This window comes from Wyeomyia smithii, chromosome 2, assembly GCF_029784165.1.
Source record: "Wyeomyia smithii strain HCP4-BCI-WySm-NY-G18 chromosome 2, ASM2978416v1, whole genome shotgun sequence".
Classification (NCBI taxonomy): Eukaryota; Metazoa; Arthropoda; class Insecta; order Diptera; family Culicidae; genus Wyeomyia; species Wyeomyia smithii.
The window spans coordinates 264,901,741-264,927,128 of NC_073695.1; the positions used below are offsets into that span (position 1 = coordinate 264,901,741).

Below are 25,388 nucleotides of genomic sequence, written 5' to 3' on the forward strand. Positions count from 1 at the left end.
GGCGAGTAGAATTAACACTCCAGCTCCTCGCGGGTGGAGGATATCACACTTCAACGAAGAGGTATTTGCGGAAGCAATTAGACTAGAACACGAGGCAAGCAGAATTCGTAACCCGAGCGCTGATCAACTTGTTGCCATACTTTCGCGGGCGTGCGACGCCACTATGCCTAGGAACCGCCAGCCTAGGCATGGAAGGCCACCAGTCTACTGGTGGACCGACGCGATAGCGGACCTCCGCAGAGCGTGTCTTCAAGCGAGAAGAAGGATTCAACGTGCGCGAACCGACGAAGAAAGGGAAGATCGTCGAGGGGAATTCAGTTCCGCAAGAGCGGCGCTTAAGAGAGCAATAAAAGCTAGTAAACGTGCGTGCTTCGAAAGACTGTGCGCTAGTGCCAACACTAACCCGTGGGGTAACGCCTATAGGATGGTGATGGCCAAGACTAAGGGTGCGATGGCGCCCGCAGAAAAATCACCAGCGATGCTTGAGCGGATCATAGAGGGACTCTTTCCACGCCACGAGCCAAATCCTTGGCCTCCGGCTGGCGAGTCACTTCACCGACGTTCCAGTATCTCAAACTCAGACCAGAGGTGGTCGGCCAACCTGCCGAACACCCAATATATGAGTGACGGCGTTAGCCGTGCCGAGGCAGAGGAGGCGGAAACGGTTACGAATGAGGAACTCATCGCGATCGCCAACTCCCTGAAGGTGAGCAAGGCACCGGGATTGGATGGGATTCCGAATCTGGCTGTGAAGAAGGCCATCAAAGAGGCCCCCAGACTATTTCGGGAAGTCATGCAGAAGTGCCTGGATGACTGTACATTCCCAGACAGATGGAAGCGACAGAAGCTGGTCTTATTGCCGAAGACAGGGAAACCACCTGGTGACCCGTCGGCATACAGACCGATATGTCTGCTCGATACGGCGGGTAAGGTGCTCGAGAAGGTTATTCTCAATAGACTGGTTAGGTACACCGAATGTGCAAACGGTCTGTCGAGTAACCAGTTCGGCTTCCGAAAAGGCAAGTCTACGGTGGATGCTATTCTGTCCGTCACCAAAACAGCAGAGGTAGCACTCCAGCGTAAAAGATGGGGCATTCGCTATTGCGCAATCGTCACGTTGGACGTGAAAAATGCGTTCAATAGTGTTAGCTGGGATTCCATAGCCCACTCGCTTCGGAAACTAGACATTCCGGTGTCTTTGTACAGGATTCTGGAAAATTATTTCCAGAATCGTGTGCTAGTTTACAGCACAGACGAGGGTCAAAAATGTGTCCCAATTACCGCAGGGGTTCCACAAGGTTCCATCCTGGGCCCGGTACTGTGGAATATCATGTACGATGAAGTGCTGAAACAAAAGCTCCCCCAAGGGGTTGTGATCGTTGGATTTGCGGACGACATCACACTTGAGGTCTACGGCGAGTCGATCGAGGAGGTTGAGTTGACGGCTTCGCACTCTATAAGCGTCGTCGAGGACTGGATGCGCTCCAAAAAACTGGAGCTGGCGCATCATAAGACGGAAATTTCAGTTGTCAATAACCGCAAGTCGAAGCAACAGGCGTTGATCAGTGTCGGGAATTGCACCATCGCCTCTAAGCGCTCCCTGAAGCTGCTGGGGGTGATGATCGATGACAAGCTCGCCTTCGGGAGCCATGTCGAATATGCCTGCAAGAAGGCTTCAATGGCTATTGCAGCATTATCTCGCATGATGTCCAATAGCTCAGCAGTGTACGGCAGCAAGCGGAAACTTCTAGCTAGCGTGACTTCGTCCATACTGAGATATGGCGGGCCAGTGTGGTCCAAAGCACTAGGTACTAGTAAACATCGGAGTAAGTTGGAAAGTACCTACAGGCTCATGTGCCTGAGGGTTGCGAGCGCGTATCGAACTGTGTCATACGACGCAATCTGCGTCCTGTCCGGCATGTTGCCTATCAGCATAGCCATTAAGGAGGACGTAGAATGCTTCGATCAACGTGACACAAGGGGCATACGAGGTACCAGAAGATCATTCTCGATGATCAGATGGCAGCAGGAGTGGTCCAATTCCGCGAAGGGTAGATGGACGCATCGACTTATTCCGGATGTATCCGGATGGGTCGGGAGGCGCCATGGAGAAGTGAACTTCCATCTGACACAGATTCTGTCAGGCCATGGTTGCTTTAGGCAGTATCTACACAGATTCGGGCATGCGGGGTCCCCCATGTGTCCCGAGTGCGCGGATGCGGAAGAGACTGCTGAGCATGTCTTCTTCGTGTGCCCTCGTTTTGTGCATGCGCGGAGCGACATGATGGTAGTGAGCGGGCCAGACACCACTCCGGACAACCTAGTTCGGAGGATGTGTAAAGACCCAAACATTTGGAGGGCGGTTTGTACAGCCGCCTCTCAAATAGTTTTAGAATTGCAAAACAGGCGACAGGTTGACCACCGACACGCCAGTGTTAGCTAACGGCCAGTCTCCAGGTTAGTTACCTAAGTTAGCAAAAAGACCTAAAGAACCAAGAGGGTGCACAGAGCACAAAAGCCGCTCCCCGAAGCAATACCTAGCGGTGGTCCCGGGGAGTATTATGGGCTGGAGACTGAAGGGGTTTTAGTGGGTCCGGTCACTGATTCAAACCAACCCCACACTCCCTGAGGTTGGTCACCTCAGGGGTTTGGATGCAAATTTCCCCTTCACCTGAAACAAAAAAAAAAAAAAAAAAAAAAAAAAATATATATATATATATATATTTATATATATATATGTATATATATATATATATATATATATGTATATATATATATATATATATATATATATATATATATATATATATATATATATATATATATATACATATATATATATATATATATATATATATATATATATATATATATATATATATATATATATATATATATATATATATATATATATAATAGTGCTGAAATGTCACCATTTGTGGCAGAACACACAATATTAATTCTGAATAGATATTTTAGTACATGAATAAATCATTACAAACCATCCCCCCCTATTAAAAAAAAAAGACTTTATGATAGATGGATAAATAAACTAATAATGATAATAAATCATCATCACTTTCGTCACGACCTAGCTGGCAACAATCGGAACGTGAATAAATGAATATCTATATTTTGAGTAACTATCATTTATTGATAAGGCATGTAGATAAGGCTTATACCAAGATATGTATATGTTTACGACACGTATATAATAAAATCAGTTGTTATTTAAGAAGGTAATTGAATCAATGTACGCTCCCAGGTTACGCACGACCGAGACAATGATTTTTATATGTTCGTTTTCAAAGTATACCATGTGTTTGTTTTCCTCAGTTTTTACAATTCGTTCGTTGAATTTTTTAAACGCAATAAATCGGTTATACTTTTCCAATTGTCGAGAACGTGGAAGTTCAAGGGATCGATTTTCAACCAAATTTAAGACGGCATTTTCGACTGAACCAAATTGCAGGCTTTTTTTTTTTGCTAGCTCTTTTATCAATTTAGGTAGTTGATCAGGGTCTGAGTAGGGAATCTGGCAATATCCTGCTAAAAAGTGATTATTTACTTTTTCTTTGTTTTCCGCAAAGTTCTGTTTTAACATTGTGATATTTGTGTCAATAGAATTCAACGAATCATGCGACACCTGTTCAAACTTCCTCAAGGCGAATTTAAAATGATAAAAAAATTCCCGAAAGTTTGTGCATTCTATTGCTTTTGTATAGCCGACAGCCAATTCCACTGCAGACGGGTTGAGTTGAAAGGCGGTTCTCAGTTCTTCTAGCTTCTCGAAATTTTTATCTCGAGGCATTTCTTTGCACGTATTCTTCCACAAAAATTCAAGATATTCTCTATGATTCTTCATTGCTGACTCGCATATTTTGAGGAATGTTGGATCAACGAGATACGGCTTATATGCGGACGGTGCTTTGTCGTAGGTAGAAAGATCCAGGTATATCAAAGATTGTATCACGATTGTCTCTCTATCAGAAATTAAATCTGTAATGGAAAGCGACTTTTCCGTGCAAATTTCGTCGATTTTGAGAAGAAACCGGATTTTCTTCAAAACATGATAACTTTGGCCAGACCCAGCCATTATCCAGCGAAAAACTTGTAGCTCTTTACCGTCTTTGGCCATCTGCGAACGTAACGCGGTCATCTTTTTGGCTTCCTGGGGGTTCATTGTATTGAGAGCATTGATAAGGGCACAACATTTTAATCTTGCTACCCTGATGAACACATCGAAAGCGAATCCCAACGTAAACGAATGTTCCCTAGCAATAATGATGTTGGTGCCTGACAGTGCACTGAAACCATCTACAATGTTGCGCAATGAGTTAAACAGCTGAATTAAATCATTGATTGCTCTGCCATAATCCCCTCTGGTGCCACCTATCTCTTTAGCACGCTTAGAAACTATTTTGAAAACTTCTACAGCACCAAACATCGACTGCAACAAAATGAAAGTTTCTTTGAAGCCTACAGCTATTGATTCGAGCATGTGAATAAACTTGTCCAATACACTCGATTTTATATAAAACAATGTAGCAAATTTAAATTGATATCCGAAGATCGTTATCTCCGTGAAGTCGCAGTTCACCGTGACTTTAATGGCCTTCGTTGCTAGAATTTTTACTAGTTCTAAGCCCCATTCTAGCATATTCTCATCTTTGCTGAAAACATTTCTTACGGTAGCTGGACACAAAGACGCGGATTCCACGCAACTTGCAAAGAAGCTGGATAATCCATCCAACTGATTGTTGCGAATGATTCTTTCGGCGTTTACAAAACTGATAACTTGTCCGACACTGAAGCACACGGAACATACAAGATTGATTCGTTGCGAAATCGACAGTTGCTTCCAATTGCGGGCCGAATAGACGATTGTGCTGACCATTGCAGCCGTGCTGGTGCAAGCGCTGGTTCTCTTCAAGTATCGACTTGCGGTAGATAACCGAGCTGCACTTTTAGCTGTCAGATTTTCTGCGGCGGCCAGTTTGGTAACTCCGGCCGATGCAAACGCAAGCAAATTAGCTGACACCAGAACCCAGTTGTGGAACGCTTCCTGATCCTAAAAAAAACAGAAAGAAAACATTTCAGTAGCGTTGATTTTTTTTTTTTATAAAAATAACGGATGCATGAAGAAAGCTGCAGATTTTTTGTGATGCATGTAGAAAATTAGTTGTCAAGAGCTTTATGATTTGAATTTACTATAAATATTATACTGCATCATTAGAATTAGATTATTCTACAACCTTATTTTTAAAATTTTTTTCTTACAATGGGACACCCGAAACAATGTTCAATTTTAAGAGATGGCGCTACAGTGGTAGTGATAGTAAAATCGAAATTTCAACAAGCATTTTGCTCAATGACCGGAAAAGCTGCTATTAATTACTCTGTTTTTATATTATTCTAACTTTCAAGTACTTACTTTTACTATATTCAATCCATTTTTATCAAAAAACTTGATTTTGCTGTACTACTATATTGAGTCAACGGAGTGGTATAAGAAAATCAAGTTTTTTTGATAAAAATAGATTGCATATAGTAAAAGTAACTACTAGAAAGTTAGAATAATATGAAAACAAGGTAAATAATATCAGTTTTTCCGGTCGATAAGCAAAATGCTCGTAGAAATTTCGATTTTACTACCACTAACATCAGCGCGTCTTGAACTGTCCTACAGATCAGACGTTTTTTCGGTTGCTTGTGGACTGGTCTTTGACTGCCTATAGCTTCAAAGTTTGTGTTTTGTCAGTATGTCTTTTAAAGACTACCTGAAAGTTACTTCCCATCAGTCTTTCTCAAGACTACCTACTTTTGAATTTAACATTTGTTTTAACTTTTTTCGTATCACCTGAAATGGCTGGACGGAAAAAGAAACCTCGCATCGCTGCGGGGAGGAAAAGAGAGGCATCTCTTTCTGACACATCAAGTGTCTGTAGTGACAATCCTTTTGATATTTTGCCTGAGCAAGAAGCTGGTGAAATGGAAATTATTAATAATGAAACTATACAAAATATAAAATCTTTAAAAAAGGAGAAAGTTCCACCTATTGTGGTAACTATTTCTTCTGAATTTAATATATTCAAAAAGGAACTTTCAACGTTTGTTTCTGACGTTAAAGTAACCTATCAGATTGGCCGTAGAGGTGAATGCCGCTTATTAGCCGACTCAGTAAAGGGTCGTGATCGTCTTGTTCAGTATTTAACTGACAAGATGTACAAATTTTTTACATACGACACCAAGAACGCCAAGCCGTTCAAGGTTGTCTTGAAAGGTCTCACCAACGATCAAACCGTTGATGAGATCAAACTTACTTTGACAGAATTACTTGGCATAGCCCCTACCCAAGTAATTCTAATGAAACAAAAATCACGAGGCGAAAACAGTCAGAGAACTGGAATTTTCCTTGTTAATTATTTAATTCATTTTAACCGCAATGAGGTTAACAACTTAAAATTTTTTGAAAAAGCACATGCTTTGTATAATGTGCGTGTAAAGTGGGAAATTTATAGGAAGTATGGCGGAGGTGAAAAGCATATCACCCAATGCCGTACTTGCCAACGTTATGGCCATGGTTCCAAATTCTGTAACATGGACCAAAAATGTCTTAATTGTGGAGACTCTTGTCACAAAAAGGACACATGTCCTGTGAAAGAGAGTAAAAATTTTCGCTGTGCGAATTGTAACGGCAACCATATGTCAAAATTTTATCAATGCCCAGTCCGTTTAGCAATTGTTAAGGCAAGGCAAGGTAAACAAAATTCAATTTCTCAATTAAAACCAACTTCAAAACAAAATTCTCCAAGCGTACCAGTGACGCATAGTTTACCTACTCCTTTGCATACCCGTTTAACATATGCACAGGTTACAGGTAGTTCGAACATTATACCGCCTAATGTTGGTAGTTCGAAAATGACCGCTAATATGGGTAAGCAAAACACGCTAGAAAATAATTGTACACCTATTACCCCAGCTAATATTGCTACCGAAAATATTTTTTCTAATGTCAACTGCCTGGGGCCTATTACGGCAGGTAAATTTTCTTTTTTGCAACAGGCAATGTTCGATCTTATGAACGCCATGTTGCAGGCAAAATCAATGTTTGAAGCCATTCAAATAGGCACAAATTTTACTATTAAAATTGTTTCTAATTTAAAATTTAGCAATGATTTTAAATAAAAATATTGAAATGTTAAATTGGAATGCTCGCTCATTGAAGGCCAATGAGAATGAGCTTTTTAATTTTTTAACAGTAAATAATGTGCATATTGCAATTATTACTGAAACATTTTTGAAACCTAACATAAAATTAAAATATGATCCCAATTACGTGGTTCATAGATATGATAGGATTCAGGGTTCCGGCGGTGGAGTTGCAATTGTTATTCATCGCCGAATCAAACATCGTGCTCTTCCCCATCTTGAGACGAAAGTTATTGAAACTTTGGGAATTGAAGTTCAAACTGAACTTGGGATTTTATTTATTGCCGCAGCATATTTACCATTTCAATGCACACGCGAGCTCAAAAATTACTTTAAAGGTGATTTACAAAAACTCACCAGAAATCGTTCGAAATTTTTCATAATCGGCGATTTTAACGCTAAACATCGTTCATGGAATAATTCTCAAAGTAATTCCAATGGCAAAATTTTATTCAATGATTGTTCTTCAGGATACTATTCTATTTTGTCTCCGAATAGTCCTACATGCTTTTCTTCTGTAAGAAACCCTTCAACAATTGATTTGGTGCTAACAGATCAAAGTCATGTATGTAGTGATTTGATCACACATGCTGACTTTGATTCTGACCATCTTCCAATAACTTTTTCTTTATCACATGAATCAGTTTTAAACCCTATGAGCTCTGTTTTTAATTATAACAAGGCTAATTGGGAAAGATACAAAACTCATATTTAGAGAAATTTCAATAATGAGCTTGATTTGCAAAACGAAGTGAATATTGATTCCGCTTTGGAAGCATTAAAATGTGCAACTGTTGATGCCAGGAATTATTCTGTTCCAAAGGCTCAAGTGAAATTTGATTCACCAATAATTGACGAAAATCTTCAACTTCTAATTCGTTTGAAAAATGTCCGCAGACGTCAATATCAACGTTCTCGTGACCCTGTTTTTAGATTTACAGAAAGAGATTAAACATAGATTTACTCTTCTGAGAAATCAAAATTTTGAGACTAAAGTTGAAAAATTGAAACCATATTCAAAACCTTTTTGGAAGCTGTCGAAGATTCTTAAGAAACCTTCAAAGCCTATTCCAGATTTAAAAAAAGGTGAACGTTTTCTTGTATCCAATGAACAAAAGGCTCAAAGACTTGCTCAACAGTTTGAGAGTGTTCATAACTCAAATTTGAATTTTGTGAGTCCAATTGAAAATGAAGTCACACGTCAATTTGATTTAATTTCTTCCCAGAATTTTTTACCTGCAGAAATAATTGAAACTAACTTGAATGAGATTAAATCAATTATTAAAAATTTCAAAAATATGAAAGCACCTGGTGACGATGGAATCTTTAATATACTAATCAAACATCTCCCTGAGGGCACAATGGAATTTTTAGTTAAAATTTTCAATTGCTGCTTCAAAATTGCATATTTTCCCAAATTATGGAAAAATGCAAAAATTACTCCAATTTTAAAACCGGATAAGAACCCAGCAGAAGTTTCAACTTATCGACCAATCAGTTTGCTTTCTTCAATAAGTAAACTGTTTGAGAGAATTATTCTTAACAGAATGATGTCACACATCAACGAAAATTCAATTTTTGCAAATGAACAGTTTGGATTTCGCCATGGGCATTCCACAACTCATCAATTGCTCCGAGTTACTAATATGATACGAGCTCACAAATCTGAAGGTTATTCCACTGGAGCTGCTCTTTTAGACATAGAAAAAGCATTCGACAGTGTTTGGCATAAAGGTTTGATTGCGAAATTGCAAACTTTTAATTTTCCAATTTTCCTAATCAAAATTTTAAAAAATTATCTTACTGACCGAACTCTGCAGGTTGTCTATCAGAATTCCAAATCTGATAGATTTCCTGTCAGAGCAGGTGTACCTCAAGGTTCAGTCTTGGGTCCAGTCCTGTACAACATATTCACTTCAGATCTTCCTGCCTCCAGGATGCACAAAGTCATTGTTCTGCGATGACACAAGCATTTCCGTAAAAGGAAAAAGCCTTCGTGTCATATGCAGTCGATTGCAGAAAAGTTTAGATATTTTTTCTTCCTACTTGCAAAAGTGGAAAATCTCTCCCAATGCTTCTAAAACTCAAATGATAATTTTTCCGCATAAGCCTAGGGCTTCTTTCCTCAAGCCAAACAATAATCACGTTGTCAAGATGAATGGGGTTATTTTAAGTTGGTCTGACAAGGTTAAGTACTTGGGACTAATTTACGATAAAAAACTTATTTTCAAAGAGCACATTGAGAGTATACAAGCCAAGTGCATCAAATATACGAGATGTTTATATCCTCTCATTAACAGGAATTCTAAACTTTGTTTAAAGAACAAACTTTTGATTTACAAACAAATTTTTAGACCAGCAATGCTGTATGCTGTACCGATCTGGGCAAGTTGCTGTTCAACAAGGAAGAAAACGCTCCAAAGGATTCAGAATAAAATTCTGAAAATGATTTTGAAGCGTCCTCCTTGGGTTGGTACACTCGAATTACATAGACTTACTGGTGTTGAACCATTAGAAGCTATGTCAAATAAAATTATTAACAATTTTCGACAAAAATCGTTGCAATCCTCAATTGCTACGATAAGCTCTCTTTATAGCCAATAAGTTAGCAATTAAGTTAGTTGTAAGTTTACTTCCCCTTTTCTGACAAGTAGGTTCAAATCCCTACGAATGATAAGTCCTAATTGCGAAAGCAAACAAATCCTAACAATTAAAATTACAAATTTCTAACAGTGTTGAGAAGTCACCATTTGTGATTGGACACACATACTCATTATTTACTAATATTTATCATAAATACTTAAGCTACTAACAAATCCCCCCCATTAAAAAAAAAAATAAACCACTAACACTGCAGCGCCATCTCTTAGAATTTAACATTGTTTCGGGTGTCCCATTCTCCAACCAAAACTTTTCATCAAAAAATTTGGAATGATGTCAAGATGCAACAGAAAATTTACTCGTATAATTCAGTTTCTGAATTTTCTCAACTTAAATTACAACTTACCTCAAAATGGATGCACTTACGAAGTTAATTATTATAAGCTTTTTGATTTGCATTGACCATTTAAATCGTTCGGAATTATTACAGTGTACCTAATTATTTCGAAAAACGTCGAAAAATATTTATTTTTCAAAACTTAACCTTTCATAAAAAATGTTTTCCAATTTTCCATCCTAAACTTTTCATCAAAAGTTGCGTTATTCCTCTAGCTTCTTTTGAAAAAAAAAAATCAATTATTTTTTAATATAATTTTAGTGTTAGTTTCCAATTTCTTTTAGTGAACTTCTTTTTAAAGCATTTATGTTTCCCTACAACTGATTCTCAGGCTGTACAACAAACGGTTTCTGAGCTACAATGCTTCAAATTGCAAATAACTCATAGTTCTAGAAAAATTCTCCATCTGTGAAAAATACTCAGTTTGTTAAGCCAAATACGCGTGCAAAGTTTCATTCGAATCCGAAATTGCTGATTACGATTTTGCTCACATGTCTAGTGTAAAAAAAAATAAATTTTTGCTATGCCAACTATGACGGGAACCACGATTTTTTTGACGTAGAAAATCTATTAACGGAAAAGCATATTCGATTTTGAACAGTAAACTGCCCTTCTCAGGGCAACTAAACAAGTAATTGAAGATTAACAATTTTTTCGAAAGGTCTCAAGCGCTAAACTGTGGAAGTGAATGGTTTCTTATTCTGTTTAGTCCAATAGCATGTGAGAAGTACGAGGATTATTGTTATCGTGACGATTTGGGATTTTGCCTAGTTGAAATAGGTTGATAGACATGGAATTTTTCACAACAACGTTAAGGTTCCCGATCACGGACATATATTTCGTACTCTAGCACGGTACGAAACGTGCAAATTGTCTTACTTACTCCAAGTGGTGCAGTATTACATTGAAGTGTTGTATTATTCTCATATAGTAGACTCCCAGCGTTAAATCAATGAGTAGTTTTTTTAATTTGAGCAAGTAAGAATAGATTTTATGACTCAATAATGAAACACTCTCAACAATGCATTTGTTAATAGTGTGCGTAGTTCTACGTCGGTTATGCGGTCGTGTCTTAGATACAACCTCCTCCTTTTTTTCTCGTTCTTCAATTCTTAGGTTCTTGTGGTTACAGGTAAAACTCATGTTTGGATCAATCCAAATTGGAACAAAATGTATTATGTTTCGACAATGGTTTTGATTAATTCAATCAAAATTTTGAACTGTAATGGTCGTTCGTTAAAAGTAAACAGAGAGATTTTATTTATTTTTTAACAATTCATAATTGTGACTGAAACATGGATCAATCCGAATACTAAATTGAAATATGATTCCATAGATTGAACAGAATAACTCTCATCGTCGAATAAAACATGGTGCTATTTCCTATTTCGAGACGACAGTAAATGATACTTTGGGAATTGGAGTTCAAATTGAACATAGGGTTTATTATTTGCAACATGCTAGAACAACTTTTTCGACCAAGGCGATTTGCAGAAACTCAGCAGAAACCGCTTTAAGTCGGTAATTCAACGGTCAACTTCAGCAATCCCCATTACAGATATCTAATAGTGTTGAAAATTACCATCCATTGAACAGTTAAGTTGCGTATAACGCATGGAAAGTTAATACTTGTTTGAAGATGAAATTTTCATTATGAATGTTACTAAATCGATTAACTACCGCCAGCAGACTTTGAATGTTGACTGCTACAGAAGATTGCATTTTCCTATGCATTATTTCTTTCTAACAGCGACTTTCCAAAACAGACGTCTTCAACAACTGTACATGCATTGCTATTGGGCTACAACCGAATTTAGGATGTTTTTTCTTGACCACGAATTCTTAAATGCTCACAATAACCGAGAACTGCTTTTACAGAACAAGTTAAGCTTGTAAAGTCATGTACATTTTTATAACGTTAAAAATAAGAATATTGATATTTACAAAGAATTTATATTATTATTATTTGCTTTTAGGTTAATTTGTTTCCACTCATGAAAGTGCTACTAAAGACAATAGATGAGTACAGGAACTATGCTGCATTTAAAATTAGGATTTCCTCTCAAATAATTATTTGAAAAAATCAGTAAATTAAAAAAAAAATCAATTGGTTTTCTATTCTTACTGTTAACGAACTTTTCTAAATGGTTTTCTCCAATATCTTTTGTTCACACAACAATTCACCCTTATCGTTAGAAAAGAACTCACCGCAAAAGGATCCACCGATTTACCATGTTTAGCGGCATCACACAAATTAGCAACGGTTCGACCGGTGGTGTAAGCCGCGGATCCAAGCGACATTGCCAACAGAGGTGTCGCCATTCCACCAGTGGCAAACACAGTTCCGATAGCGCCAATTATCCCAACGGTATTGATAAGTGTATCAAATACTCCGAGCATCTCATTTTTGAGTCCAACCTCGCAACTATCAATGCGTATTTCTCCGGAACTTTCAAAATACATGCATTCTCTCCAGGGATAGTACAAACGCGAATGCGGTAGTTTGTTGTCATTCAGAAAGTTATCAAACGACGTATATATACGTCCATTCACATCGACATATCGATATTCGCTACCAATGTGGCACTTAATCAGTAAAGTAAAAAGCAAGGGTAGCTCGTTTTCACCTTTGGCTATTACTCTCTTAATAACCAATGGCAGAAGTTCAAACTTATAACTCGGCATCTGTTTGACAATGCTTTCAAGATTTTTTCTAATTTCTTTGTCGAAAAAACAGGAATTTCCATCGAGAAAGTCGTTCGAACAAGTTTGGGATACCTCAGAACGTAATGGACAACTCAGGGCATATCCCAAAATGTTGACGGCTTGAACATTATTGGCTACTTTGAATATCTTAACCGTATACCAGGAACCAGGAACAGCATCTTGACCACGTAATACGAACTCCTGTATTATTTTTCTTGCTTCTTCAAATCTCGAATTCATTGTTAAAGATAAGTGGGGCGATCTGTGAACAAGTATAAAAAAATAATAGTGAATAAATTTACTAAAACTAGTTATTTTGAGTTTTTTTTTTGAAACTATCGAAAACTATCGAGGAAAGAAATAACTACCAAATTATTTGAACAAAACTTGAAAGAATTGATGCTGAAGCTTAGAGCTGATTTTGTACATTCCGAGTTCGATTCCATTGCTTAAAAATTTGATGTACACACTAAAAATTTATTAACGGGTCTCGGTTATTTTTGCCGAGAATGGCACCACTGAGTGCTCGGTTAAAAAAGAATGACAGCTGTCACATTTTTTCGTAAATCTCGGTTCGGCCAACTGAAGTGTCGGCACAAAATAACCGTAATCTCGGTAGTGATAGCTCGGTAATATTTTATACCAAAATATCAGTTAGGTTGAACCGAGATTTACGAAAAAAAGTGACAGCTGTCATTATTTTTTTAACCGAGCACTCAGTGGTGCCATTCTTGGCAAAAATTACCGAGACCCGGCTGTAATTCTAAGTGTGTACCATTTTATTTAAAATTCACATCAATGGCATATACAGTCCCTCAACAATTATGGGTCAGTCAACGTGTTGACTAAATGTTGAAAAATGAATATAAAATCGGAAAAGTTATCAACTACGAATGTTTTACTATCTATTTCTGTGTTGTGATGTATACTTTCGATCGACAATTAGTTTCACTGCAGCTGATGTGTCTAAAACGGTTAAGAAGAAAAATAGTACTTGCATAGCAAAAGACACAATTATGGGTCACTTTTGGCCTTCAAGATCATTTAGTTTATAAAACCATCAGAATCCATCACATAAGTTATTTTATTGTTGTAAAAGCTTGATAATAAGTTATTTAATTAGGTCGTGATGTATTTTCATGCAAAAGTAATAAATATAGCCAAAATATGGACTGACCCACAATTGTGCACCGCAAAACGTGACATTACTACAATTATGGGTCACTTCACTTATTGCACCGAGCAGAATTATTGTTTTTAGTAACATTTTCAACATTAAATCATTTCAATCGTATGAATAGGGTTACAATTGAGTTATAAAAAATACTACTGCCAATGAAAATTGTTTAGTTACGTGAGAATAGACGTATTTGCGTAAAAGTGACCCATAATTGTTGCTGACCCATGATTGTGGAAGCACTGTAACTAACTTCACGGTTCACCGATGTAAGATTAATTGCTGATAACGTGTTTTGTTCCGTCTATCGCGGTTGAAAACTCAAATCATGTTGCAGCCCTTTTAAACCAGAATCCGTGAAACCAAGTATTTTTTCTACGGCCAGCTTTAGGCCTGCTGTAAAATCATGCCATTTATAAGGAGACGGCTAAAATATTCGTTTCTGCTCTTCCATCTTATTTCACTTATACTGGACAGGACACATTTTGATAACTATCTGGGAGCAAACAGTATAGTTTTTGCCAGCGGATTTTATGAAAAAATCAGTAGTTGCTGGCTGCCTTGATATTTAGGCTTTCGAATTCTCAGCGAATATTTTTATATCCATTTCAGATTAGTAAAAAGTGCAGCAGCAATGATGGATGGAGATAATACCCGGGTGTCTGGTGTATTCCGTACTTCTATTATTAATAATAACACTATTGAGAGTAGGTGACATGCTTATTATTTATCCGTGCTTGGGGGACGTCTCAAACCACGTGGTCATAAAGAGGGGGACGGGGAGGAGGGGGGGTTGTCAAAAGGCCACGCACGGGGGTTGGGGGGTTAACGAAATGACCACGTGGTCCTGACGTATAATTTATTGTGTCCACCAATTCCAGAATGAAGCTTTTGCATTTTAGAAATATAGAATGTACTGAAAGTTAAATAATAAAAATGTAAAAAATTCAAGCGAATTTTTTGCACTTGACAAATGAAAACACCACGTGGTTAAAGTCGCAAGGAGGAGGGGGAGGAGGTTGGCCAAAAGATCATGAAAGACCGTGGAGGGGGGGGGGGGGGTTGAAAAAGTGATCAAAATATGACCACGTGGCTTAGGAACGGCCCCTTGTATGTTTTACCCTTCCTTTTACGCATGCTGCTCTACTACACCGGGTTTTTTCCGTCTGCCAAGTATTGCCAATCAGAATTTCCTAGAGATATTTCAACTACGTGTACTTCTGACCAGTTTTATACCAACAAGAAGGAAGAGTAAGTAAGGGCCTGAAAATAAATCCATGCCTAAGTCCTTTAAAACCGAATGGTCTGATTCTTTAAAAAATTCATGATCACTGGCTATGATTGCAGCTACACAGCTTCACCACAGACTAACAGACGTAACACTGGAACCTAGCTCCATCGCCACAAAAAAAAACGATCATTTCAAATTTCTAATCGAATAACACTCATCGCGCGAGAACGCCGCCCGGGGCGCTGTCATGCAATCTCATACATATTTTATAGTTCCCTATTTGACACATGCAGTAACGCTAGCGCTGTTGTCGAAATACATGACGCAGCGCGAACACGGCAACAGATGGTGCTAGCGTTACTGACATAAAGTACTGGAATCATCCGAACGATGATTTTATTGGAAACTTGTTCGAAGTGTTATGTCTGTTAGTCTGTGGCTTCACTATCATTATACAATGTTATAATTGTGATATACAGTCATACCTCGATATAAGGCAATCTCTATATAACGTAACTCGATATAACGTAACTTTAACCTCGATATAACGTAGCTTTTTAAAATGTATTGAAATTAAAAGTAAATGATACAGCAACCGTCGTTGGGGTATAAATTGCTTCAAAGAAATGTTTGTAGTAAGTTTTAAAATTATTGAACTTAATGCGAAAATTGTCCTATATGGGCATAAGAAAGGTTTAGAAATACTAATAGGTGTTGGAAAATAGGTTTTCACACATCCTTCAGTAACAATTCACAGTCTTGCATCAATTAGAAAAAAATATTTTTTTTTTACTAGTTGAAATTTTCTCTGAATGGGCATAAGAAAGGTTCAAAAATACTGATGGGTGATGGAAAATGGGTTTTCGCGCATCTTTGAGTAAACAATAACATTCTTGCATAATTTAAAAATATTTTTTTTTTGCTTCAATATAACGTAACTCGATATAACGTAACGAAAATAAAGTTGCCTTATATCGAGGTATGACTGTATTATATCCTATTATATATTATTATACACTAAGGTCGCTTTTTACGCGGTTTTTTACGCGGATTCCGGAATTCACGCGGCTTTTTTTACGCGGATTCCGGAATTTACGCGGTTTTTTATACGCGGATTCCGGAATTTACGCAGTTTTTTTACGCGGATTCCGGAATTAACGCGGTATTTTTTTTTGCCCGGATTTCGGTTTTCCTTCACTCGGAATGCAAAATTAACGATGGTTTTTTTTTACGCGGATTCCGGAATTCACGCGGTTTTTTTTACGCGGATTCCGGAATTTACGCGGTTTTTTTACGCGGCACGTATCCCCCGCGTAAAAAGCGACTTTAGTGTATATTATTTAAAAATAAATATATAGTACGTAGCACAATCGTTGACTTTTGGCCACATCCGTGTCATCAACGTCAATCCCATACATTTCGCTTGAAGTCATTGTTCTCTGGCTCAATTATCATACAGCTATCACAGGGTGGTGAAAACATTTTCTAAATCAAATTCCCTGATTTTCCCTGAAATATAACATCAATTTTCCTGATGCATTCGGGACAAAAAAGTGCAACGTAGATAAACAGAACTCTGAAATCTCAGTGGAAAAAGTACGGTAACGGTCCCGAATTAGCCTTTTATGCTAAAAAAATCAGTTTTCACGCTAAAGAGCCGTTTGAAAAAGAGTCGTGTAACGGTTGAAAAATTTCCCTGATTATTTTAAGGTTTTCTCTGATATTTCCTGATCGAAAATTGAAATCCCTGATGTTTCCTGATTTTGCGGTTTATCCAAGGTTTCGACACCCTGTATCATGCCCTGTATTCATGCTGAAACAGCCAAATAAGCTTCATTATGGCGTGATCTATTGCTTACTGCAAATGGTGTGTAGAAAAGCGAAAAAGCGATAAACGTTTGTTTTGTTTTGTGCTTTCAATGGGTTTTAAGCAGAACATAACTGATAACGTTCAGACATATCTCAATACGTTTCGGATAGCCCAGAATTCTATGCAGATTTTACCATAGGTCAGGTTTGTTCTTTTTTCTAATATATAGGCAATCAGCTTACTAGCTGTTTTCAGTTCATTATTATTTAGAGAAAAAAAATTCATGAAAACTTTAATTTGCCCCCTTTCAGGGCATCAAAAACAGAAACAGAGAAAAAGAGAGTGGGCAATGGGATCAATATAGGAAGACTTTTACCACTTACAACAACGAATTAAGGTAATCCAAGAGAAGAAACTGGAAGTCGTATTGTAGAACATATAAAAAAAATCCTCTATCGGTGGGGGTCGTATTGTAGAACATATAAAAAAATCCAGCGACAGATGAGAAGAACCGTGCCAGGAGGCGCATGCTCACTGCGGCTATGCGTCAGAATAGAGAGAGGTACAGGGGGGCAAGAGCTGCCGAAAATAGAACCCACCGTCGGAAAAAGCGCGAGTACGAGGAGCAGGTGCTCGCCGGCGCAGAGGACAGCTATGCTCAAAACGAAGTGCAGAGCTTCTAGAGAACAGTCAACAGAGTCAGAAGCAGGAGTTTCCCTGTGCCGATCATGTGCAATGACAAGGACGGCAACCTGCTTACTGATAAACCGACGGTTGCAGCCAGGTGGAAGGAGCATTTTCAAGCGCTATTGAACGGTGAGGAGCCGGATGAGCAGAGCAGGAACAGGATGACGATTATGAGTGACGAACAAGCTGTGGAGCCACCAACACAGGAGGAGGTGAAAAAGGCGATTAGTGAGCTGAAAAACGGCAAGGCCGCTGGGAAGGACGGTATCCCGGCCGAACTTCTAAAAGCGGGAAGCGAGCGGCTGTACTATGCGATCCACCAGATAATACTAAGGATCTGGGTGGATGAACAAATGCCGAACGACTGGTTGGAAGGCCTCATATGCCCTATCTATAAGAAGGGTCATCGACTGGATTGTTGCAACTATTGAGGCATTACGTTGCTCAACTCCGCGTATAAAGTGCTCTCCTGTATTCTGTTCTTCAGTTTGAGACCGTTGGTTTTTGACAGGGGCGATACTCGATAAGTTCCGGGAGTACAACTTACCGACTCACCATCTACTTACGACTCAGTGAAATGAAACGAGCTGTGGCAGACGAAACTTATTTAGCTGAGTCGTGTGACGCTCCCAGATGGTCTCGAGGTACAATGCTGGCCTAACAAGCCAGTCGTCGTAGGTTCGAGTCTCTCGAGGAAGACTGTTAGTGTCAGTAGGATCTTAGCGCTAGCCCCGCAATTGTCCTGTACACTAAACAATCGGCTGCGAAGTCTGTGTGTATGAAATCATCGCAGTTGTTCTATGTGTTTGTAAAGTCGGAAGTCCGACTTCCGAACTCAATTTAGTTCTGGCGCCACAATATTTAACATCACCCTTGGAGGTGCAGTACTAAAAGCAAACGTGGAAAGTAACGGTACGATCATCACGAAATCTCACATGCTTCTTGGTTTTGCAGACGAAGTCGATATCATCGGTATCAACCGTAGGGCCGTGGGGGAGGCCTTCGTACCTCTTGAGAGGGAAGCTGCGAGAATGGGACTTGTAATTAATTCTACCAAAACGATGTACATGGCAGCTGGCAGGGAGTGTGGGAGTTCCGTGGTGTTGGTGGTGAAGTGGCGATAGATGGAGAACGATTTGAAGTGATTGACGAATTAGTTTATCTTGGTACGCTTGTGACATGTGACAGCGATATGAGCTGTGAAGTGAAACGATGAGTTGCAGCTGCGAACAGGGCCTTCTACGAACGACGTAGCCAGCTGAGGTCCCGTAGTTTGCAAACTCGCACAAAACTAGCAATATTGAACGCTGATACTCCCGGTGGCCCTTTACGGACATGAAGCATGGACGCTGAAGAAAGCTGATCAAAGAGTGTTCGGAGTTTTTAAGCGTAAAGTTATGCGATCGATACTTGACGGTAAACTGGAAGATGGAATGTGACGCAGACGCATGAGTTGTACCAGGTATACAAACATGCTGATACAGTGAAGGTAATACAGCAGAGCAGGCTTCAGTGGGGCTGGACATGTAGCCAGAATGCCTAACGAGAGAGCCGCCAAAACTATCTTCAGTAGAAAACCAGGAAAAAACCGTCGACTCCGTGGTAGGCCTCGCACGCGGTGGATACGCGCGGTGGGAGAAGATGCACGATCTGCTGGTGTACGAGGTGACTGGAGAACGGCTGCCCAAGACAAAAGAAGCGGGACATCTCTAATTCGTTCGGCCCTAGACCGGTGAACGATCCGTTAGCCAACGAAGCAAGTAAGTAGCAATCTGCACTGAATTGTACTTACATTTGTGCCAAAATTAAGAGTTGAATATAAACCCTTGCAAGGCAGTGTTGGTCCCGTTCACTCGCAAGAAAAATACGGCGTTCCGAACACTAATACTAAATGAATTTGCAGTAGAATAATCGTCAGAAGTAAAACATCTACAGCGTGCGGCAGGAAAAAATGCGAAAAAGTGTGGTACCTACTACTTCAAATCTTATTTTCAACTACTTCGAGCAATAATATCAAAATTGACGAAGTTATTTTTTAAGGTTCTTTCAAACAAATGTAATTGTTGTCTCCTTTATTTTTATTAATGACATCTTCAAGACAACAATCCAATTGATTCTAAGAGAAGCTGGCCTTTATCCAGGAAAGTACTTGGGTCTTTCAAAATAACGTTATACATCAACAGTACTGATTTTAAAATTAGCATCAATGAAAATAGGCGGCATTTTTAAACCGTTGGACACCACCAAGCCAAACATCAAGAAACACGCCGGATGCTTGATTTGAAACGTAAATATAACTTTCCCCGGAATATCCGCCAATTTTTTCAGTGAAATGAGCCGGTTTGTGCGGCTGTAGGACACAGCATCCATGCCAAACAGTTTTTCGCTCGAGAACAGGATTATTATTTTTTCATTCCTCGACAAAAAAGAAAGAGTCTCTCATAGCTCCTTCACCTACTTCGTGGTAAGTGGCGTTTTATTCTAGCCCTAGAAAGTGCGTGAAATCTTCTATGATGATTCCTCGCATGGATTTAAAAAAACCTTGGCTTTTCTGGCAAGCTTTCTGATTGAACGTACCGGGCTGCGAAGAATCTTCGTGCGGACCGATTTGATCACGTACATTTTGAATTCTCCCAGTTTTTCTTGAAAAAAGGTTGACATCGCTGGATCCAATAGCAACGGATTTACTCTCAATAAGCCTAGCTTTACTAACAAAAACTCGACGCATACTTAAACCGAAAACGTATACTGATTCAGAAAATTGGCTATTCTTTGGTGATTTTAATGTTTCGAATCACAAAACTATTACAAACAACGTGAAACTCAAACAAATTCTTCAAAAACTCATAAATTTCCAAAAAACATTTAGAGACAGAAATCTCGTTTCTTCTACGAAGCTACATAAAATTTTTAAATCTAAAACAGAAGTTCTTATTACACTGAGAAACTTTGCTGAAGAATGCACAGAGGTTGGATAGAGTATCAAGTACTGGACCGTGTATTCCATGCAATAAATACATAGCAATTGTTCAAAATTCAAACTGAAATATCATTAAAACACCAAAAAAATACATCTTTCAAAATTTCATAAAATGAAGATTTTTTGATGGACAATTTTTAGAAAAAACATGGTTTGCTAATACTTGCTACCCGCTGAGATATCTACTTCACGAAATTATGTTTTTTTTTTTTACAAATTTTGTGTAATATTTTCACTTAAGTACTTCAAAAACTTTTGTACTCGGAAGAGAACGATGTAGTTATTCAATTTCTTTCGAAAAAAAAAAATTGTAAGAAATTAATTCGAGTGTACTCATAAAATTCTCACAATAAAACGTGAAATTCAGACAAAATTTATAAAAACTCGTAGATCTCTGAAACTTAAAGAGTTGGAAATTTTGCATATTCTGTAAAGTTTCATGGAATTTAGAGATCTACAACTTTATCGAATACCGCAAAGCTCTAGCGTGTAAGGGAAAGAAGTTGGCATCGCAGTGCCACCTTTGCGGCTAAATTCCGAACTAATTTAAACGTCCAAAATGAAACCCTAACTATACCAAAAAACTTTGTAGAAGTTCGAAAACCGATTGGTCATACCCTGAGAGCGCTATTAGTTTCGTTCTGCTAGATTCCATTTCTGGCTCAATGTGCAGTGCTTGAAAGTAAAGTGCTTGTAACCAAATACACTGTCAACAGAAATAGGTCACTAGTTACAGAATTTAACCCAAATTTCACATTTTTTTCTGCCGCACCTGTGGGAGTTATAAACTAAAGAAAAAACTAAATTGGAGCTCACATCTTAATTACGTGATAAGCGAAGCTTCGAGTTTGGAATGAAATGGGGATTAAAACCTGCGACCATCCACTGGATTTATACGGTTTTAGTCGGACCCTGACCTTCCAGCTGGTGTCGAGGTTCGATGCTGGCCTAACAAGCCAGTCGTCGTAGGTTCGAGTTTCGGCTCGGAAGAGACTGTTAGTGTCAATAGGATCGTGGCGCTAGCCCCGCAATTGTCCCGAACACTGCAAAGTCTGTGTACAATAAACAGAAGGTCGAGTTCCGAATCGGTGCTACATTCTTCTTCTACAAGGCTTGAGTCGGACCCTAGTATGGTAACCAAAAAAAGCAATAGAAAGCTCAAGAATAATTTGAAAAATAAAACCCTTAGTATGCATGTCCTTAACGAGAGCATACTTAAATTATACAATATGTGCAGATGGAAGCTGAGGGAAAAAGGACAAAGTACTTTTTTAGAAGCTAATCTTGAGCTTGAGCTTGACGACTCGCACATTTCGTAGTTGCTTCTTCGTGATCGATCTGAGCTGTGAAGTTGCACAAAGAACCAAGTATATGGCTATTGTATAGACCGGTAACGGCATCGGCTACATTAGGGTAAGGAAGGATGTTATAAGAAAGGGAGTGTAACAGTCGTTGTTGTCGGAGACCGTGTTTACCTCTTCATCTCTCCACGACTGTGACGGAAAAGAAAGGTATAAGTCACCGTGGAAATGACCAATTCGAACAATGTTGTGCGCGAATACCTTTTAGAAGGTAATCTTACTGGACATCTACGTATACTAAAGATTTTGAAATTAATCCAGTAGTAGAGAGCGAAGACTGGATAGAATCTAGACTAAACCTTTAAATATCATACGGGGTGACTGAAACAGATCGTCATATATGGCTATAAGGGGGACCAACTACCTCACCAGGATCAATAATCTTAAATAGACGGATCAAACATAGGTAAAAATACGGGAGCGGGGATCACAGTCATTCTATTTGTTACTTTTCGAAAGTGAAACTAAAAACCAATAAAATCAAAATATATATTAGCGTTTGAAATATATTGTTGCCTGGTGTTCCTGTGTGCAATGCACAGGTTGCACCTATGAACGAGTCCACCCTGCTACGATGAAATTGTGAAGATACAAGTGACATTTGAAGTTGCATCGTTACCTCAAAAAACCTTGAACCAACAACGTAGTTCACGGAGTAGGAGTTGTTGATGAAACGTGTAAACCGCATTTGAAAACTTAACATTCACACAATAGATCTAGTGTGCGGGGCACATAAGTTGACAACGTGATACTTCCAGGCAACGTTGCCAGTATGCCAGATAAATCTGGATTTCTGTTTGCGCGCCAGACAAACAGATAAACCTCAGAATCAGCCAGATATTTGCCAGATTTCATCTGCGTCGTCTCGCAAAAAGGTCATTACTGCGAGGTGGGCCGTGGCTGGCTTTTACCTACCTACATTTTTCTCGGACTTTTTATTTTCGTTTTGCCAGATTTTATTTAAAACTTAGTGGCAACGCTGCTTGCAAGATACACAAAACAAACACTTTTGAAAGTTGCCGTCATGTTGAAACACCGAAAATGTTGCAATTGGCTATAATAAATAATAAATAGAAATGTAGCTGCAACTTAGTTTCGCATAAAAATTGGTTGCTGTGATGCACAAAGTTCATGATCAACACATTTTGCATTTTGCGTGTAATAGTTACAATTCTCCAGATATCCCAATTCCATACTTGTCACTGTATTCACAGATTCGTCAGGTGAAAGAGGAATGACAGTATCGGGGAATCATCCTCTTTCTTTAATTGGTTGTCGGTGCTGGTGATGTACATTGATTCTCATGCGTTTATGACATGGCATGGTTTTGAGATGAGAATGCGTGCTGCCACACTTGATTCATTGGCACGAACGTTGTCAATTGCATTCTTATGCTCTCGCAAACGCATCTTGAACTTCTGTCGTGTTTGGCCAATGTAAAGCGCGGGGCAGTTTTTGCAGGGGATCTGATTTGGGTACCTGATTTTAACGTGTTTTTTTCTTTTGTAAACAGCATAGAACTCGTGTTTCTGTACTGTAGAAAGGTCCAATTTCGACAGCGAAATGCTAGTACCTAAGCGAGCAAAAAAATGTTACGTGGCAAAACTTCAACAATTAGGCTGACCAGATTTTCTCAGAATAAAAACGGGACATTTGAGTTCGAAAAACGGGACACATGATAAAATTGATTTTTGAAAAATTTCAGCAACTAAATCATGTAAACAATTATGATTTGCTTTCATGAACCTACCCGATTCTGTACGATACTTAGCGTTGATGAAATTTAGCGTAGAAGAGTGTGATTTTTTGCAATGAGTTACTAAAATTTGTCACATGGATGACGAGATTTTGATTAACAATTATCATGGTCTTGGAAACTTATTTTCCGCTTAGGAAAATTTCAATGCAAAGCTAGAGTTATCATTTGGTCGAAGTTAAAAATCAGGACATCTTTTTCCAGCAAAAAATTGATCTAAGCTATTTTTATTTTTTGAGGTATCAATAAATAAAACATGTAATTTGAGTTTTGCACTTCAAAATACACCAAAAGACTCATATTGAACGTATTTCTCGAACGATTCAATTTTGCAAGTTTGGTTTATTAGACGTTAATAGAAACTTAAAAAATGCAACACTAGTAAACTGTTTGAAATAAACTCAGCAATTTTCAAAAAACGTTTAACGGTTTCAACGATTAGACAATTTCTCTCATCAAGATTAAACCAAAGAAAAAAATCCTTCAAAATAAGTTCGTTTCTTCCCGGAGTCAAGATGAAAATACTGAACAATTTGGTACTTTCTTGAATATCCCGTATTATTCGGAAAAATCAGGACAAACGCTGAAATATGAAAAATAATTCAGGACACTCCAAATAGGTCTCAAAATCAGGACATGTTCTGCTAAATCAGGACGGATGGTATCCCTATGCAAAGCTCTATTTAAGAATTTTTCAAGGAGTCTCCGAAAACGGTACAAAATGACAAAAAGACGGGACGGTTAAAAATAGTCGAAAAAACGGTACTGTCCCGTTCAAAACGGTACGTCTGGTCAGCCTATCAACAATCGAATGTTTGTATTATAGATTATCATCAAATTATTTGACGAACAAGAGTATTGTTTACTTTTGATTTTTATACGATAAAATGGAAACGTTGTTTTTATCGACTGTGTATTTTTATTACAAGATAAGCAACCAATTCTGAGTACCGAACAGCAATCAATTCTGAGTCACCGAACAATTTCGACACTAGATTAAAAGGTTAAAAATTTTCGAAATAAATGACTGTAGGTTAGTAAAAGATTCCAACTGCTTGTAGTATGCTATTCAATGAGGCGATATACTATATAGTACAAATACAAGATCCCGAAAAGGGAAAACACTGTTTTATCAATATCTGCAAGCCGTGTCACGCAATTTAAACATAAATAAATAAATAAATACTAAGACAACATACATAGTGTTATGAACTCAGTAAACCAAACATCAATGTTGACCCTAAAACAATGTTTATTTGCCGATTGTTAGTTTTTAAGAAAACAATATGTAGGTAATCAAATTATCAAAACTCACATATTTTACAACACTAAAATCTGCAGATTTTTTCTGATCTTTCTAGAGCTTTCGAGTAAGCGAACATTCGAAGCAAAGCACGGACCGGGACCGATAATTGTAGAGCCAACAACACGGCTGCCAGACAGTGTCTTATAACTTCACTTGGAATAGAG

At 38.4% G+C, this 25,388-nt stretch overlaps 1 protein-coding gene across 2 annotated transcripts; it reads right to left on the reverse strand.

The window, feature by feature from the left end:
• Positions 1 to 3,133: 3,133 nt before the first annotated feature.
• On the reverse strand, positions 3,134 to 25,369 carry LOC129723321 (uncharacterized). Of its 2 annotated transcripts, XM_055677475.1 has the most exons (4): positions 25,234 to 25,337; positions 25,118 to 25,158; positions 12,419 to 13,178; positions 3,134 to 5,071 (listed from the first exon to the last, which is right to left on the reverse strand). In XM_055677475.1, the coding sequence occupies exons 3-4, from the start codon at positions 13,154 to 13,156 to the stop codon at positions 3,221 to 3,223; spliced, it is 2,589 nt and encodes an 862-aa protein (XP_055533450.1). In that variant the 5' UTR covers positions 13,157 to 13,178; positions 25,118 to 25,158; positions 25,234 to 25,337; the 3' UTR covers positions 3,134 to 3,220. The 2 variants fall into 2 exon arrangements, with proteins under 2 accessions (XP_055533450.1, XP_055533451.1); XM_055677476.1 differs by lacking the exon at positions 25,118 to 25,158 and having other exon boundaries at positions 25,234 to 25,369.
• Between the last annotated feature and the right edge of the window lie 19 nt (positions 25,370 to 25,388).